This window comes from Entelurus aequoreus, linkage group LG10 (genome assembly GCF_033978785.1).
Source record: "Entelurus aequoreus isolate RoL-2023_Sb linkage group LG10, RoL_Eaeq_v1.1, whole genome shotgun sequence".
NCBI classification, from domain to species: Eukaryota; Metazoa; Chordata; class Actinopteri; order Syngnathiformes; family Syngnathidae; genus Entelurus; species Entelurus aequoreus.
The window spans coordinates 10,122,997-10,142,490 of record NC_084740.1 but is presented as its reverse complement, the minus strand read 5'-3'; the positions used below and the strand labels follow the sequence as shown (position 1 = coordinate 10,142,490).

Genomic DNA, 19,494 nt, shown 5'->3' with positions numbered 1-19,494 from the left:
GTTAGTATTGCGCAGGTTCTTCTCGACACATTTGCCCCGAAGATACTTTAAATGACTTAGAGTGCGAAATCTGTTAGTTGTTGTATTTTACTCTGAAACAAAAAAGCGGAAGCGCACATGTTTCCGACCATTACTTGTGGTAGGCAGTAGTAAAAGTGGGATGGGAGCAGACGAGTGTCCTACTGACAGTTTCAACGTGACGGAGCAGAGGGACGAAGGGAGCTCATGTAGCCGCGGAGAGACACACTCCACCCGGGCAGAGAGGAGCCCTGCTCAGCGGGGGGTCTGGAAAATGGGAGCGGTGAAGTGAAGAAAAAAAAAAAGGCCCGAAAAAGAGCGCGGAGAAACTGGATGAAAGGCGAGTAAACTATAACTTCCAACTTCTTGAAGGTGAAAGTTTCCCAAACTTTGACTTTTAAGAAGAGGCTAAAAACGTTAAGAGGGTGAGTTGGGAAGTTTCTTCAGCGCTGGAGCACATAGTGATCAGATCAGGTTTCATTCGTGTTTTAAGAAACCGCCCCGACCAGACATTTTTTCCTTTTTTTTTTTTAAAACCACAAAATGACAGCATAGAGTTCAACTTTAGCCCGGCGTGATGCTACATGCTGGCCTGTGATTGACAGTCGCAGGAGGGCGGGCTAATGCTTACTTCTATAATATCATCAAATATTCAGCAATCAGTTGAATATTTCATGTGCACGCACTGCTGTAAGAAATGTGACCTGGAGACGTGCCAGACTGAAATGGTCACTTCCTCTGGGAACGGCCTAATCTTCAATGCATGATATTCGTCCCAAAAGTGACCTTTTCAGGATGTTCTAAAACAGGGGTCACCAACCTTTTTGAAACCAAGAGCTACTTCTTGGGTACTGATTAATGCAAAGGGCTACCAGTTTGATACACACTTAAATAAATTGCTAGAAATAGCCAATTTGCTCAATTTACCGTTATTATTAATAATTAATTATATTTACACTTAATTGAACGGTTTAAAAGAGGAGAAAACACGAAAAAAAATGACAATTAAATTTTGAAATAGTTTATCTTCAATTTCGACTCTTTAAAATTCAAAATTCTACCAAAAAAAAGAAGAGAAAAACTAGCTAATTCGAATCTTTTTGAAAAAATTAAAAAAATAATTTATGAAACATCATTAGTAATTTTTCCTGATTAAGATTCATTTTAGAATTTTGATGACATGTTTTAAATAGGTTAAAATCCAATCTACACTTTGTTAGAATATATAAAAATTTGGACCAAGCTATATTTCTAACAAAGACAAATCATTATTTATTCTAGATTTTCCAGAACAAAAATTTTAAAAGAAATTCAAAAGACTTTGAAATAAGATTCAAATTTGATTCTACAGATTTTCTAGATTTGCCAGAATAATTTTTTTGAATTTTAATCATAAGTTTGAAGAAATATTTCACAAATATTCTTCGTCGACAAAACAGAAGCTAAAATGAAGAATTAAATTAAAATGTATTTATTATTCTTTACAATAAAAAAAATAAATTTACTTGAACATTGATTTAAGTTGTCAGGAAAGAAGAGGAAGGAATTTAAAGGTAAAAATTTATATTTGTTTAAAAATCCTAAAATCATTTTTAAGGTTGTATTTTTTCTCTAAAATTGTCTTTCTGAAAGTTATAAGAAGCAAAGTAAAAAAATTTATGAATTTATTTAAACAAGTGAAGACCAAGTCTTTAAAATATTTTCTTGGATTTTCAAATTCTATTTGAGTTTTGTCTCTCTTAGAATTAAAAATGTCGGGCAAAGCGAGACCAGCTTGCTAGTAAATAAATACAATTTAAAAAATAGAGGCAGCTCACTGGTAAGTGCTGCTATTTGAGCTATTTTTAGAACAGGCCAGCGGGCTACTCATCTGGTCCTTACGGGCTACCTGGTGCCCGCGGGCACCGCGTTGGTGACCCCTGTTCTAAAATGTTAAAAATGAATATGCTGGTGGCCAAGCTGGCTCTGTGTTCAATGGGTACTTGGTGCCTTTCTCGAAAAGAAAATAAGCCCCATGCTGGCGTATGTTTGGCTGTACGAATCGTTCAAATCGCGAAAAGGATCAACATTTCTTCAGAGTTCCTTGACAGGTAATTAAAAAGGGAGGAAGAGTGCAAGTTGTACGAAACGACGAGAAAAGCATGCAGCTCACGCTCCTGTCCAAGGGAGCAGAGTCGAAGAATGCATGAGTTTGTAGTGATCACTTTGTTAAAGGTTTGTTTGACATACTCTAACGTTTATTATTTCCATTTTCTTGATATCCTTTCTATTTCTTTAACACATGTTTGCTACAAGTGTTTCGAAAAGCACCAACTCGGCAACTCTAAAAGTCAACAAAACCTAAAATTTTTAAGCTTTTACCAAAGGCAGCAATCATAAATGAAGCTTTCAGCACATACACAATGTTGACATGTATCCACCTAGCTATCCATCCATCTATATCTATATGTATATGTATTTATATATATATGTACATATATATATGTATACATGTGTGTGTGTGTGTGTGTATGTATGTATGTATGTATATCAGGGCTGCAACAACTAATCGATTAAATCGATTAAAATCGATTATTAAAATAGTTGCCGATTAATTTAGTCATCGATTCGTTGGATCTATGCTATGCGCATGCGCAGAGTTTTTTAATTTTTTTAATAACAATTTTTTTTTATTTTATTTTTTTACTAAACCTTTATTTATAAACTGCAACATTTACAAACAGCTGAGAAACAATAACCAAAATAAGTATGGTGCCAGTATGCTGGTTTTTTTCAATAAAATACTGGATAGGATAGAAATGTAGTTTGTCTCTTTTATCCGATTATCAATCGATTAATCGAAGTAATAATCGACAGATTAATCGATTATCAAATTAATCGTTAGTTGCAGCCCTAATGTGTGTGTGTGTATATATATATATATATATATATATATATATATATATATATATATATATATATATATATATATATATATATATATATATATATATATATATATATATATGTATATATATATATATATGTGTATATATATATATATGTATATGTATATGTGTGTGTGTATATATATATATGTATATATATGTATGTTTATATGTATATATTTTTATGTATGTATATGTATATATTTTATATATGTATGTATGTATATATGTGTATATGTATTTGTGTATATATGTATTGTATATGTATATATATGTATGTGTATATATCTGTGTGTATATATATTATTATTTTAATTTTTTTTAATATAGGCTATATCGCCCTTCCCTAATTAAAATGAGTGAGACTCCAGCTAGTAGGTTGTATGATTTTTTTATCATGATGGCAGGTTATTTACATTTTGTCCAGTTTCTTTTGGGGGAAAAAATGTAAAAACGCAAAAGAAAAATGGACCGATTGGCTTGAACTTTAAAGGCAAGACTGTTATTGTTACTGCGAAAGAAAAGATTTACGCCGTTAGCTGTTTGAAACATAATTCACAATGTTTCAAGACAATTAGGGCAAACAGTGTCCAAAATATAATCAGTAACCAGGTCAAGTCTCCCTTTTCGATCACTATTATTTTTTCTTTTGTGCTGCACCACTATAACTGTATTCATCCGGCCTAACTGCTATGCACTCCACTGCGGCCTAATTGTTTTTTTCCAATACATTTAAGCGCCATCGGTTTAATTCAAACCCTCCAGGCTTGATTGCGTGTCATGCATTCAATGTAGCTTTCAAAGGATTAAGCGTTTTTCTAATCAAGCTCTTTTCCGCCTTAAGATCAGAGCCGTCTCAGCGAATGTGATGTGATGTGAGCCAATTAAAGATGAATTTAATGAGTTAGGTGTGAGAGGCTAACAGACCTTATCCCACAATTAGGTCAATTCAGAGGAAGGAAATCAGATGACTTAAGGCCATATAATCACCTTGTTAGCGCTGATAACAATTCTGGATTATTACGTTTTATAACTGTTGGCACAAAGTTGTGAGATATACTTGGGGGGGGGGGGGGGGGGTAAGTGTAATGTGATTAATGCTGTTGACAATGGCTTGATGATGACCAACAGAAGAAGTTGTCACTCCACTTTACGAGAATAAAAAGGCGTGAGAACACCTAAGAAAGTGAGAAGGTGTCTGGGCATTTTTTCACAGGCTTTTGTCGATTGTTCACCCAGGCTGGGAGGCGTAGGTTGTTGTTCTCACTACTTTTGTTGTCTTCAAGAATGTGTGTGATCTGAAGCCTACATCCACCGGCTGTTTGGTGTTTTTAGGGAGATTTATTAGCGAGAGGTCGCAAGTTAACACCTGGTAGCGAGCGTTTAGCCTCCCCTGGAGGAGATTGAGCAAAGGGTTCTAAGAAGGGTGAACGTGGCTTCACTGAAATTCAAGATGAGCTAATTTAACAGTGTTTTACTGTTTCTCATGTTAAGTCTGCATGTGGTCTCTGCTTTTATAAGGAAGCACATCTATCCCCGTCTTGAGTAGCAAGAAAGCTTTTAGAGTGTTCGGATTTTGACACAATTACTCCCAGCGAATAATGGGAATCGTCTGCTGTAGGTGTGTGAATCTTTGGTCACCTATCGATTGGATCCAATTTCGATTCCTGGGGTGACTATTCGATTCAGAATCAATTCTCGATTCGACACCGTTCCCCATTCAAACCGATTCTCACAATGTGTTATTTGGTGTAATAATTCTAATGAAACTTTTTTTAAACAGTTTACAGGTTAGACAAGCTCTTCTGGTTGCATGGATATAGCCTAAAAACTTATTTTCAAAAATGTATTCTTATAAAAAAAAAAAGAGGAAATAAATATTGTAAAACAAGTGTAAAAATAAATATTAAAACACTCTTTGACACTGATTTAACAATGGTGAATGACAAGTGGATAATAAATGTTAAGTCGCTACTATTTGGCCAAAACAGATTTAAAAAAAAATATGACATCACTAATAATCATCAAAGTTGATAATGATTCTTATAAAAAATGTATACATGTGTTTCAATATACTGATATGATGATGTAACCGATTTAATATCCCTGATGTAGGGCTATGTTCTCACTGAGGGTCAAGTCAGATTTTTTTGCCCATAGGTGACATGAAGGCTGAGTGATTTCGATATCGATACATATGGCGACAGGCAAGTACTCAATATCAATAAAAAATGTGTTCTATAAAAAGGTTCAATACATATGTATTCTTTTTAGTCGGAAGAAACCGGAAGTTACAAAACAAGGTTGGTTGCATGAACTAACGAACTCGTGCTCAGGTAACCTAACAAAACAGGAAGTGGTCAGTGAGCAATGGGAGGGACAAGCTAACGGTATCAGTTTGGTTGCACCATCTTGCTGTCTCGCTGTTGATTCTTTACATTGAGTGAGAAGAGAAACTAAAAATGAGTGCTGCAGAGAGCAAATAAATTGTCGAAAAAACAGGAAAAGTCACCTCGAACGTATGGCATGTTTTTGGATTTTTTAAAACAGACCGTCTTTTCATCTTTTCTTTGCAACGCTTGTCCGTTCCTTATTAGGATATTTGGAAACCACAAGTGGGAACTAAAGTGCAGGACTGTATACACAAAAAATAATTTACAAATGATAACAAATGTGCTACTTTAAAATAGGTAATTTGGTCCAATTATATTTAAATAATAATTACAGCATAACATAATTTGTAAAATAAGAATAACGGACAAAATTAAATGTTACACAGCCGTAACTTCCTTGCAGTAATCCTGCAGAAAGTGCTTATCCTCGGGTTTCTCTATGTTGATATTTTTACACTTTGCACTATTTTGTTACACTTTATTAAGCATTTCTTACTTATGCCTTATTTTTCCATCTTCATTTTAAGAGTTTATTGTTCACATTGTTTGAGTGTTTTCCATGGTTGTGTTGATATTTCCTTTCTGCCTTGATAGCTGAGGAGATTATAATCAGAGGAAGGTTGCATTTTAAATGAAAATGTTTACATGTAATATTTTTCTGCTGGTCTTCATTTTTTATAGGTCATTAAAAAGAAAATCTATAATTATCAATATCAACCGATATAAAATACTTCGTATCGTTTTCAGCCATATTGCCCAACCATAAGCAACATGTATTTGCTTGTATTTCATGTCACTGTGAACAGTACAATTCTGATTCTTTCAAATCCTACACAGCTCTCTTTCGTATGTGGTCATAAATCCAATATATATCTGATGCGAGTGCAGTCTGGACGCTCAGGTCGAGTTCAAACAAACGGCGCAATTTTTTGCCAAAATATGTGATCGTGTCTGTCTGTTTGTTTACAGCGGCATGCATGTACAGTACGTGTGACACATGTATAACATCGTTTTCACCCAGTGATGCGGTCCCGCCAGGTCGTGACAGATTCAACATGTATTTTTAACCAACTCGGCAAAAAACCCCACAAAACGTTCCCGTCTGGACATGGCCCTGCGTGTAGCTGCACGGCATAAGAATTGTGTGTCGAAGAAGAAGCCTGCTGTCTTAAAAAAATAGATATTGTTTTTATATATTTATTTGTGTCAGCTTGCCACAAATTCGGATTTGGTGGTTCCACTTCTCCTCTGTTTATAAATTATAATAGAACCGTGGCTGTATATCAATCAATCAATCAATCAATGTTTATTTATATAACCCTAAATCACAAGTGTCTCAAAGGGCTGCTCAAGCCACAACGACATCCTCGGTACAGAGCCCACATAAGGGCTATAATATATATATATATATATATATATATATATATATATATATATATATATATATATATATATAAAATAAACACCTGCTTCACCAGAGAAAGACGGAGCAGAAGCGATCCGTGTTGCCACTTTATTGAGGTATGCATTAAAAGTGAAACAAGAAGAAAGTCACAGAGTTGAGTGTCTTGCTTCATGCATTTTTTTTCTCTAATCAAATACGTATTAGTGAGAGTAGAGATCTGCCACCACAAGCCCGGAGAGTGTGCTTTATGTGTGCAACGCGTGCATCACTTCTATAAATGCTAAGAAGACACTGCTTAGAGACAATCTTTCGTTTGGCAACACCTTGCCTTCCTGGTGAAATACGTAAACCAGTGTTGTTTAAAATGTAGCATGGAACACTGCTCTTTTTTTTTTTTTATATACTCGTGGCACATTGTAGAAATACAATGAACAAAGATGCCCAACAATAATAGAGCAAAAAGGCATAACACTGAAATAAAAAATAAATAAAAAAACACAAAAAATTGTCTATAAATATATGTTTTAGCCTTTTTGTTAGCCTATTCTGTTACAAGTTACATGATAGCATCCCAACACCACAACCATATTAAATAACGATATTAAGAACAACATTTTTTTTTAATGTACTTAAAGGTTCCACACCACTGCTGTTCTTTTGAGAATGTAAAATAGTTGACTATTTTTGTTATTTATGACCAAATTTTTAAGCACAATATTGTTTGTTTTGATGTAATGGGAGGCTATAGGCCGCTGTTGTTCTTTTTTTTGAATGTATAAATAGCTCTTGGAAACGGCTACTGCAATTTAAATTCCAGACCAAAAGATGTTGAAGCAAAGTGATATTAAATACTTGACATTTGAAAAAAGTTTTCAATAAAGTAGTGAATTTAAAAGTACATGGCTTCAGTTTTTTTTCATTTTTAATGTAATAAGTATTGAAAATTGTAGAAATTCACAGGTATCGATGATGACTACTGAATTATTGGTGTCGTGACAACCCGAGTCTGTTCCTTTGTTTTATTGTCTATCTTGACAGCTTGGCAGAGAGCATTGTTTTTCTTGTTTAGATACTTCATATCAAATGAATATGATAATGTTCAGTGTTTCCCCTAAACTGCCAAGATTCCCGTGGCGATGTTGCCGTGGTCACCGAGTAATTTGCATAATTTACTACGATCATATGATTTTCTTTAAAAAGGCTAAAAAAATGTGTACATACATTTAAAACAAATATGTTATTAATTAGTATTAATATATTTTATTTTATCGTTTTGACATATTTTCAATTGTTGCTGCTTTTTGTACAATGTACTTTGTTGAGATTTTTTTTAAATTACTTTAAAAAATTTTTAAAAACAACTGGCGACAAATCCAGCATCTTCTTCTGTTATTATAAAATGTACTTGTGTTTAGAGACTACTTCTGTCCCTCGATGTGCCTGATGAAAGAAGAGAGCTGTAGCGCTGTTGCTCTAGTTGGACTTTTTCTGCTTAAAAACCGCCACTGTCCTCTTAATATTTGCACATTTTGTAGATGGCGATCGGTGGGTATATCTGCAATATATATAAAAATAATGTCCACATAGCAGACATGCTGACTACGCTCCAGACGTTTTGTTTAGATCCGGTTTCGGTAGCGTGGTATTCGGTGATCATAGTCTTTTTTCGGTGATCAAGTTTGCAGTACATCACTTGTCAATAGTGCGCAAATAATAGGCTATATATACTGTATATCAATTGATACTGTAACTAAGGCTGCAGCTAACGATTATTTTTCTATCGATTAATCTATAGATTATTTTTTTCGATTAATCGGTTAATCTATAGATTATTTTTTCGATTAATCTATAGATTATTTTTTCCTTTTGCCGATTATTTTTTTATTCAAAATGAAGATGAAAAAATAAATGTAGGCCCGTTTTTTCAAAAGGCATGGCTTTTATTTACAAAAAAAAGAAGTATGGCCACTCAGTCAACATTGACAACAACATGACTAAATATTCTGTAACAATGTAAACATTTAAAACCTTTAACATTTAACAAAATTAAAAGTAGCTTATTTGATTTTTAATGTGCAAATATAAAAGTCAACATCCAGTGCAAATCTTAATATTCTGCAATAGTATAAGCATTTCAAAAGTAAAAGTATTGCTTATTTTGCTTTAAAATGTGCAAAAATAAAGATAAACATCCAATACAAAAAAGTGCAAAACGAAATATTCTGTAACAACAGTGTAAACATTTCAACAAAAGTGAAAGTATTGCTTATTTGCTAAAATGTGCAAAAATAAAGATAAACATCCAATACAAAAAAGTGCCAATCTAAATATTCTGGAGCACTGTAAACATTAAGTATTGCTTTTAAAATGTGCAAAATAAACATCCAGTCCAACACAGTACACAATAACCAATTCTACTCATTCCAGTGAGTGTCTAACAGTTGTAATGAAGAAATGTTAGCATGTCTACATGCTTTGGTTCTTTTCTTGTTTACAATATTCCCAGCAGCTGAAAATAGGCGCTCAGAAGGGGTCGATGTGGCTGGAACTGAGAGCTAATTAGCCTTCACCTCAAGCCAGGATTTCTAGCGAGCTGAGCTGCAGTTTAAGTTTCTAGAAGGTCAACGGGCTCATAGTGATGTTACTAGTAGTTGACTGGGAGGTGTTTATTATCATTTGGGGAGAGTCTGCTGCCTGATGCTCACCTGCTAAACACCTATCTGCTCCACCCTGAAGCGCTGACTACATGCGCTCTGAATACGCACTGCTGATTGGCTGATAATGCTTCGTGTGTACCAATCAGATGGTTGTGTGGGTGGGACAATGCTGTGTGTGTACCAATCAGATGGTTGTGTGGGTGGGACAATGCTGCGTTTGTACCAATCAGATGGTTGTGTGGGTGGGACAATGCTGCGTGCTGAGACAGAGGCAGACGTAGCAAAGCAGCTTGTTATGACTTTAGCTTTAGCTTAGAAACTCGTTCGGTACACCCCCGTACCGAACCGAAAGCCCCGTACCGAAACGGTTCAATACAAAACACGTACCGTTACACTCCTAGCAGATACAAATGACACATTCATGTTTTTGTGTAATGATGACAACGTATGCTCTCTCATAGCCGTTGTGCTGCTATGATAGGCCATTTCCGCTCGACACAGTGTGCATACAACAACATTATTAGGCCGTTTATTGAAATACTCCCACACTTTTGACCACTTTTGGCATGCTTTTCCCCCCTCGCTCGCACCGCTCGCATCGTCTTTGATCGTCTGCTTTGCGCTCCGCCATGACGGTAGTGTGACGTCATTATGCGACGCGTCGACGCACAAAAACGGCGTCGACGTAATTTCGTAACCGATGACGTCGACTACGTCGACGCGTCGTTTCAGCCTTAACTGTAACGACCATCTAATGTTAATGTTTTAGGTTTGTGTGGTTTGGATTTGATGTCAGTTTTCCCAAGTTAGCAAACACGCCGTCTCAGCCAGAAAGGTAATTGGCGGAGAATGAGGAAGTGTTCTGTGTCTGTGGAAGCGCCGACTCATGAGCCAAAAGTGTTGTACGGGAATTGTGCCCTTTGTTATCATCGTATTGGTAATAGTTAAAAATAGCGTCATACTTTGTGTGATTTCTTTTGAGTTTCTTTGTGTGGCGGCAATAAAAATGCTGTGGCGGCGTGCCACATTCAATTACTTTAAGGGGAAACCATGATTGTTATTTGACTTGGGTTGGCTAAGTGGGAGTGCATTTTAAAGTCTTTGTACTGATGTCAACCAGAACCTTTTTGTGTGTCTGCAAGATGTGTGTGGCGATCATAGAAATGTATTGACACACAAAAAATACCAACTTTTTGGTTTGATATTGAGTTAAGTGTCTGTAAAAGTTATATGAAACAGTTTGTTGAATGGACTGTTTGGAGTTGAAGGGTCAAAAGAACCGGTAGAAGCGGACTTTGAACTGCAGTGACTGTTGATCCAGTGGCTGTTACATAAGAACAGATGAATAACCTTAGTAGTACCTTTTCAATACACCGAATAACTTGTCACCGTGTTGACTTTTTACTGTGGATTTGTTTGATGGGTGGGACTTTGTTTTACCCAGTCCCCTCCCATATCTTATATTGAAACAATGTGTTTAAATCCATCACAAATGCATAATTTATGCAAGTACATATGGTATTGCTTTATATTTCAGTTATAGTTTCTCACACAAGAGTGTTGATTTTATCTTTGGCTTGCTGTGTCATGGCAGGACAACGTAACCATGACTCTTTGTTTCTCTCCCCCATTACACAACTCTTAACCTCTGAACCTCTGGTTTTCATATTCATCAGAGGGAGCACACTTTTTCTTTTTTTTCTCTTTTTTTAAGTTAAAGGGGCTGAGTTGTTCATCTCTCACTTTAAAATACCCAAAGCACAGACAGGGAGAGGACACAAGCGGTACAAGTAAGGCTGCTGGGCTTTATTTAATATTTTTTATTGATATCTTTAAAGTGTTTTCAGACAATGTAATGTTTTTCTGGATAAAAATGATCTGCTGATATTGTTCCCATGTATGGTTTTACGATTCTCAAGTACTCTCTTATCTGTGACTTTTTGTGAACGAGCAGTTGAGTGGAATTTGGGCGCATTTTAATGGCCTGCATTTACAAGTCAGTGATTTATTGAATAGAAGACATCAAGAAATAGTGAATTAGAGTTTGAATCATGGCAATGCCGGTCAATTAGTTTGTGTTTGAAAACTTTATGCAAATTCAGTTAGTATTTTCCAGGGTCATAGGCTAAGTAACAATTGTACAACTGTAATTGTATAGTGTAAAAAATAAAACAAAGGTACTCACCCTTTGAATTATTTGCCGTGAATCCTTTAAATGGCTTGCAGAAGGTGTGTCGACACCTTTCTTAGCTGTTACAGTGAACAAAAAAGTCAACTTCTGAATAATAAAAATCATTAAATAATATATTGTGTACTCACCATTGTTACTTGCAGAGAGGTGAGTGTCTTCACAATAATGCACAATGCAGAGGTGTGCTATTTTTTGTTCTTGCATCAAGTCACTGTAGCTTCACAGTACTGAGCAGTCAAGACAACCAACATAGTATGCCACTCTTACACGACATAGCAGTAGGCTCCTTTTTCGGTTCTATGGTCATCACTTTTTGCTTTTTTGCCTTTACTGGTACCTTTTTAAAAAGCCAAAGAAATGCAAACATATTGCGGTAATCCCTTAATGCTAACTGGGCTGAAGTCTTTTTTGACATTATGCATGACATCGGTTGAATCCCTGAAGGTTCCACTGAATTCCGCCCGGTCTGACCTCATGTGTTTATTACGTGTTCATAAATAATGTCTTCTGTCTACAGACCATAATGGGGCTCTTCCTGTGGCTTGGCCTGCTTATGATGTCGGGTGTCCACTCCACCTTGGTCAAGAACTGCCACCCTGGCTGCCGTTGCGAAGTGGAAAACTTTGGCCTTTTCGACAGTTTCAGCCTGACAGGAGTAGACTGCAGCGGGTTGGGTCCCGGCGCCACCATGCCCATCCCTATTCCACTGGACACTGCCTATCTCGACTTATCCTCCAATGCCATGGGCCCGCTCAGTGACACCATGCTAGCAGGTCCTGGGTACACCACTCTTGTTAGCTTGGACCTCAGCAGCAACCACATTACAATGGTGAGTCCTAGTTGTTGACTTACCATCATGTATGCATTTTGACCTTTAATCACACTTGTACGCGTGTCATTGCTCTCCTTAGCCGTATTATGTTGAATCTTGCCAGTTTTAATTTCTACCTTATGGTTTGGGTTTCGTTGACGTACTGCGTTCTTGTTGACATTTTTTGGTTCAATCTGTTTGGTTGAACTTAAGATGAATGTGAACCAGCAAGTATTTTCTGTTAAAATGATCTACAGCATGAGTCAACAGTGAGCGTCTTATCACTCAGCTAAAACTATCTTGATTGCATGCATGCCGTTCTGTTTCTTAATGTCTTTACTTGTGCTCGTTACAGTTTACCTCGGAATTCGCAGTACTTGTGCTACTGGGGTATGGTATGGGCTTAGGAGCGAAAGGTCTTTGTGAACTCATAATTCTGCTCAAGTAATTACTTTTTTCTCTGTGAGCTCTTTGGCAGTTTTTAGCCACTGGACCACACAGCTCAATAGTGTGTAATGTCCCCGAATGTACTTCCTGTAAACGTCTAACCGTGTTTATCACGTGCACACTCACTAGCGGCTAATTTTCACTATTCGCTTCGCTTGGTTTTGTAGGAAAGGCACAGGCGGAAAAAATGTGCGCAATGATAGCTTTGATAGCTTTGATAGCTTTGATAGCTGTGTGAAAGTGGCTAAGAACTGTAGTCAGTCAAGGAAATGTCAGCCCTTTTCACATGGCGTACAAGAGCCGGTTGATATGGCTGAAAACTATATTATGATATAAGTTTTTTATATTTGTCGACATCGTTAATTATTGAAATTTTGTATTACCTACGGAAAGTATGGACCAAGACAAAAACATATTAAATGTTAAAACATTTTTTTCAAACAAACCTTTTTCTGATTATAATCCCCTCAGCTATCAAGGCAGAAAAGAAAGGAAATGTCAACACAACCGTGGAAAACACTCAATCAATCAATGCAAACAAAATTCTAAACTCACAATAAACACATAACAATAACTTGAGTAACAAAAGTGTAACAAAATAGTGCAAAGTGTGGACATGGAAACAGAAAAACCTGAGAATATATATTTTTTCAGGTTCACTGCCAATAAGTTATGTGGTCTGTGTAACATTTAATTTGGTCTGTTATTTTTGTGTAAGTATTGAAATGCAGTAAATATTACTTAAATGTATTGTTTCAATTTATTATTTGTTATATTTAGTTGTTTATTTTATTTTTACAGTCCTGCACTTTATTTCCTACCTGTTGTTTCCGTACATCCAAATAGGGAACGGAGGATGGTTGAAAAGAAAAAAATTAGCGTGGCGAAGGAAAAAAACTAAAAAAAAACTGCCCACTGTCGAGGTGACTTCCTGTTTTATCGACAATTTATTCGCTCTCTGCAGCACTCACTTTTAGTTTCTCTTCTCACTCAATGTAAAGAATCAACAGCGAAGATAGCAAGATGATGATGATGAACCAAACACGATAGTTGACACTGTTACGCGATTGACTGTTTAGCGTGTCCCTCCCATTTCTCACTGACCACGTCCTGTTTTGCTAGGTTACCAGACCGTGAGTGCCTTTGTTCATACAACCAAACATGCTTAATTCTTTCTGTTTTCTTGCGACCCCCCCCCCCCCAAAAATATATTGTTAAATTCCAGACTATAAGCCACCACTTTTTTTCTATGCTTTGAACCATGCGGCTTATAAAACGGTGCGGCTAATTTATAGATTTTCTTGGCTGATGGCCATAATGCAAATAGTTTTTAACAAAAAAACAAGCCAAGACACTGAATAGGTGTGTTACTGTTTGTGCTAAAGCGCCATCATTTGGACGAGTTCGCTGCATTGCCCTTTTGTTTAGACCAGTGGTGTCCAAACTTTTTGACTTGGGGAACGCATTGGGAAAAAAAATTTGGCTGGCGGCCGGAAGCAGATTGCATGTAAACTACCAATATATACGTATATGTGTATATATATATATATATATATATATATATATATATATATATATATATATATATATATATATATATATATATATATATATATATATATATATATATAAATATAAATATAAATATACAGCCCTATACGTACGCATGCACACACATACAAATACAAGCTTACACAAATACACACAGTACGACACTTTTTTTTATAACAGACTGAACAACACATAACTTAAACTACTGCAACCTTAACAACCACCACCATGTCAGACCGTGACGACAATGTAATATGAAGTAAAAACGATAAAACATTGAACATTAAGAGTATGTGAAAGTTTGACTCCTACCTTGGTTAATTCTCTGACAACCTCCTAAAGTTTTGTAATCAATCTAAAATATGAAGCAGCTAAAATGCGCAGAACGTGGGAAAGTGTGAAGAGGGTGTTTCTTATATATTACCCATCATGCACTGTAATCGACTTTAAATGTGTAATTTTAAATTATATATGTACGTGTTTTATAATGTCCACAAAGTTCAATGAGCAGGAGGTGTGTTATGTACGACCGCGTGTTGACTTTATTTGTTGGTTACAGTTATTTTACACCATGAGTCGGGAAAGTTGTTTGGATTGGGTCCTATTTAATGATGCTGTGCTCAAACTGCATTTAAACGAAAGTCGCGGTGAGTAACCTGCGATTCTATCATTGCCCATTAGAGGGTGGCAATCAGAGTACATTTGTCCAGTTCTCTGATTGGTTTCCTTTTTGATACAAGTATAACCCTGTGGCTAAACTTGCGCGAGCGCAGAGCAGAAATCTGAGCGAGTGTAGAAAAAAATGTTGAATGTGCAGAAGGGTGAGGTTGAGAGGGGGCGGGAGAGAGTGCAGCCATCTGACAGCAGACAGCACTAATTATTGAGTTTTAATATAGATAATAGCAAACACTTTTATTGTGCACAAAACACATAACAAACTGCCTTTGCGACCTCAATATTAAGACACAAATATAATATCATATGCTTTATAGTCCAGAAAATACGGTGTATTGTATATCCAAGGTTTTATCGAACACATTTTTTATTGATATTGATTACGTGTCTATCGCGGTTTATATTAAAATCGCGGTTTATATTGATATCGTTTTATCGACCCCACCCTACAGCTTACTAATGCCAGGAGTTCTGCACTTTCTTTCCTGGGTTTCTGGTCTGTTTGAAAATCATTGATTCAAAGCGAGGAGTTGAAACTAACCTACAAATTGGGGCGGGACAGTGATAGTTCTGCCAATATCCTTCATTCTCCAGGTTCTGTGTAAAAGGAACAAGCAGTAAAAACAAAATGTTACAGCCGTAATTACTTTTTCCCAAATGTATTTTGTAAGTGTCTCTTACCTTGCTGATGTTTTCCAGGTAAGTCCCAAGGCTTTGTCAAAGCTGCGTTACCTGGAGACTCTGGATCTAAGCCACAACGATTTAGAGAGCCTCCCGCCGAGCTGCTTCTTCGGCCTCCCTCTGGCCGAAGTTGACCTGAGCCACAACAGCTTACAGGACTTCAACATGGACGCCTTTGCTGCCAAAGTTAACAGCAAGCCCCTCAGCGTGGATCTGTCGCATAATAAGCTCGAATCCATTTCGGCGACACAGCATGCACATTTTGTGCACATTCAAAGCCTGAATCTGACAGCAAACCGCCTATCGAGTATACCGCTATTAGCAGGACTTGAGACACTAAGGTACTTAAATCTGGATGGCAACCCTATCAGCGTCATCAAGGAAGGGGATTTTGCTCACCTGAAAGATTTGGTTTATTTGACCCTCAGTGGCCTTCAGCAGCTTCAAGAAATCAAAGCACATGGATTGAGAGGCCTCCAGAGCCTCCAGGTCTTAGATCTGTCAAACAATCCCAATCTAAAAACACTGAGCCCGGACATTTTCAGCGGACTGAACTCTCTGCAGGAGCTTAATTTATTTGGATCTGGGGTGACGTCCTTACCAAATGACATGCTCACGCAGCTCCCCAGTATGAAGAGCATTATGCTAGGACAGAACATCCGCTGCTGGAGGACCCAGAAACAGGGACAGTTTCATCGGCAGCTGGGTCAAGCGCAACACAACGAGGTTCTGAACTGCAATGTGGATGGTGTTGTCCTGTGATCCTGCCAAAGAGGATCTGCCTTTATGCCAGCGTTGTGCCTTTATTCAAATACAGTAAAATAAACTGTTAATGGTAGCAATCATAAACACAACATAAAATATTATATACATCTACAACTGTAAAGTTTCACTTTCTACATCTTATGCACTTATATAAAAAATACAATGTTTCTAGGTAATCTGCAGATGGCTCCAAATAGCAAACAAATTTTACAGCAATTGACCACTACATTTTTTAATTACCATGTTGACCTGAATATATATTAACCCCGCCCAAAAAACAAAAAAATAAATAAATAATATATATATATATATACTGTATCTATATATATATTTATATACCGTATCTATATATCTACCGTATATATATATATATATATATATATATATATATATATATATATATATATATATATATATATATATATATTGTGCATTGTGCGTCATGGCAGAAGTGCATTGTGGGTCATGGGATGCTAACTGCTGCTACATCCGTAGCTATTAAAATGGATTATTTCAACATTGGCGGTAACTTATAAAAACTGAGTAGGGCTTGTAGTGGATTGTCCGAAGCTTAAGCAGGCAACAAAAGTAGTTTAGTACAACAAATGTATTTACCCATTATCAGAAGTGCAGGTTGAATTAAGTTGTCCGTGCAAGCAGACACAAGTTACTCCAGAGCACACAAGACACACACAAGCCAAAATCACCCCCGAGTTCCGGTCTTCTGCCATTTTTTATATGTCTGTTGTGCGTCATCGTTCCTTATCGAGTGCGTCAATGTCTTGTTTTGCTTTTCCTATCTGTTCCATAACAACTCGAATCCTTTAGACAGTCAACACATTCTATAGACAGGTTGGCATGACTTAATATTCACTTTTGTCCCACAACTGGTCCATTCAATGGCACAAAAATACAAGAGTATTGAAAATGAGCGGACATTCTTAAAAGACAAGAAATATAGGTCAAAAGGTCAGAAATTCTACTACAGGCTGAACTAAAATGGCACTGAAAAGGAAATCATATACTGCAGATTGCAAGCAGCCGAAAACGGCGATCGAGCAGCAGAAAGAAAGGAAACGGCGCATACCAGAGGCGACACCGGGGAGTAAGATTTCATCGGCTTTAGCGATCGGGAGTGACAGATTGTTTGGTAAACGTATAGCGTGTTCTATATGTTCTAGTTATTTGAATGACTCTTGCCATGATGTGTTGCGTAAACATACCAGGCACGTTCTCAGTTGGTTATTTACGTGCGTCGTATGGCGTACACTTATTCAGCCTGTTGTTCACTATTCATTATTTATTTTAAATTGCCTTTCAAATGTCTATTCTTGGTGTTGGATTTTGTCAAATAAATTTCCCCCAAAAATGCGACTTATACTCCAGTGCGACGTATATATGTTTTTTTCCTTCTTTATTGTGCATTTTCGGCCGGTGCGACGTATACTCCGGAGCGACTTATAGTCCGAAAAATACGGTATACATATATATCTATATATATATATATATATATATATATATATATATATATCACACACACACACACATAAATATACGGGGAAAATGTGGTCACTGCCACAGTCTGGTTTGCATGAATACATTTCTAGACGTCGATCAAGAAAATTGTATCTTATAGTCTGGTCAATATGGTAATTTGTACAAACCATGTAGTTTTATTGGAACTGTGTGACTGATAGCTTAGTATGGAGGCTCTAAAAAAGTGGACAACTGTGAGTTTGACCCTGTTTAAAGTCCTCCTACGCCCGCCAGCTAGCCTAAACGTTAAGTGCCATAATGCATCGTTTTGAAGAATACCCTTTTAAGCAGAACCGACGAAGCTGTCCCACAGTTGATTTATTGAGTGATTTGTTTTGCTAGTTTAGTTACAGCAATGCATTGCTTTTATTTGCTGTTTATTTGTCTCATGCAAAAACCAAATTTTGTTACCTGGTTTTGTGTATTTAGGATCCACATACTGTAAGTCCCGAAAATTTGAAATCAAGCCATGGAGGCATTGCGGATATATCTATAGAACAATTTGACCTTCTTCCAAACTTGCTCCAAACAAGCCGTTTGGAGTTTTAAGACGTGAGTGGAAATTTTGCCTTAGTTACGTTAGCGGATATCGCCATATATGGTAGAGGTTAACCCGCAGAGCTTTGCGCCGAAAGGGAGACTACAGCAGGTAAATAAGACAGTCACAAAGCGGCTTGAAGATAGTCTGTAAAACATAATCTATGCAAAATTTGGACCAAAGCACCACCATTACATTTTATGTAGACCACAAGGAAGTGTTTTAATTGTAGAAAAAAAAATCATAATATCACCCTTTTAAGTGACTTAAGTGAAAAGAGCTCTTCACACACCAAAAGGACCATTTTATATTGACCTTACTTCCAAAAGGCCAGCTCTTCAACATTTCCAAGTGTGCTCTTCATTTTGAAAGTTTTCTGTTGCATGGAGAAGAAAACAAACGGTGGACCACAATGACCAGCATTTCCCTTTTTCTATTTTAATAAACACATTTGGCCAATGAACTATGACAATGCACGTCAACTTTTCCTGTGGACTGAAGTAAGGCTCAGTGCTTGGCCTCAAGACTGCTATGTTTGAGCGTCTGAAAACCATAAAGATGTAATGTGTAGTACAATCACATGACATGCGATTCATATTTGTATGGATTTCAACTATGCTGTATGTATTTTTGCAAATATATACATATGTGTATTAAACTGAAATGTTCTCATGCCTCCGTGTGAAGCGCCACTGATGTTTAGGTGTGTCGGTTCAAACCGACACAATGAAAGATTGACTACTCCATTTTTATCATTTTGAATGACAGTGTCTGTTGACACTGTGGCATTATGACAGGGTGTGTCTGTCTTAAAAATACCAGGAAAATTTTAATGTGAGTGACGTCTTCCTTACATCATATTTAGGGTACAGCTAAGACTATTTGGTTCAAACTCACAG

The 19,494-nt window shown here is 36.7% G+C and overlaps 2 protein-coding genes across 3 annotated transcripts in view; one reads left to right on the top strand and one right to left on the bottom strand.

Annotated features, from left to right (window-relative positions):
- gucy2f (guanylate cyclase 2F, retinal) overlaps positions 1-12,604 on the bottom strand; it is a 71,901-nt gene extending 59,297 nt beyond the window's left edge. The window contains exons 1-2 of the mRNA XM_062059996.1: positions 11,720-12,604; positions 11,586-11,650 (exon numbers count right to left, since the gene is read on the bottom strand). The gene's annotated coding sequence lies outside the window, so the exon portion shown is untranslated. The remainder of the gene's footprint in view (positions 1-11,585; positions 11,651-11,719) is intronic.
- tsku (tsukushi small leucine rich proteoglycan homolog (Xenopus laevis)) lies at positions 140-19,267 on the top strand. Of its 2 annotated transcripts, none has more exons than XM_062059999.1 (3): positions 140-358; positions 12,109-12,420; positions 15,775-19,267. In XM_062059999.1, the coding sequence occupies exons 2-3, from the start codon at positions 12,115-12,117 to the stop codon at positions 16,516-16,518; spliced, it is 1,050 nt and encodes a 349-aa protein (XP_061915983.1). In that variant the 5' UTR covers positions 140-358; positions 12,109-12,114; the 3' UTR covers positions 16,519-19,267. The 2 variants fall into 2 exon arrangements, with proteins under 2 accessions (XP_061915983.1, XP_061915984.1); XM_062060000.1 differs by lacking the exon at positions 140-358 and adding an exon at positions 11,016-11,190.
- The last annotated feature ends 227 nt before the right edge of the window (positions 19,268-19,494 follow it).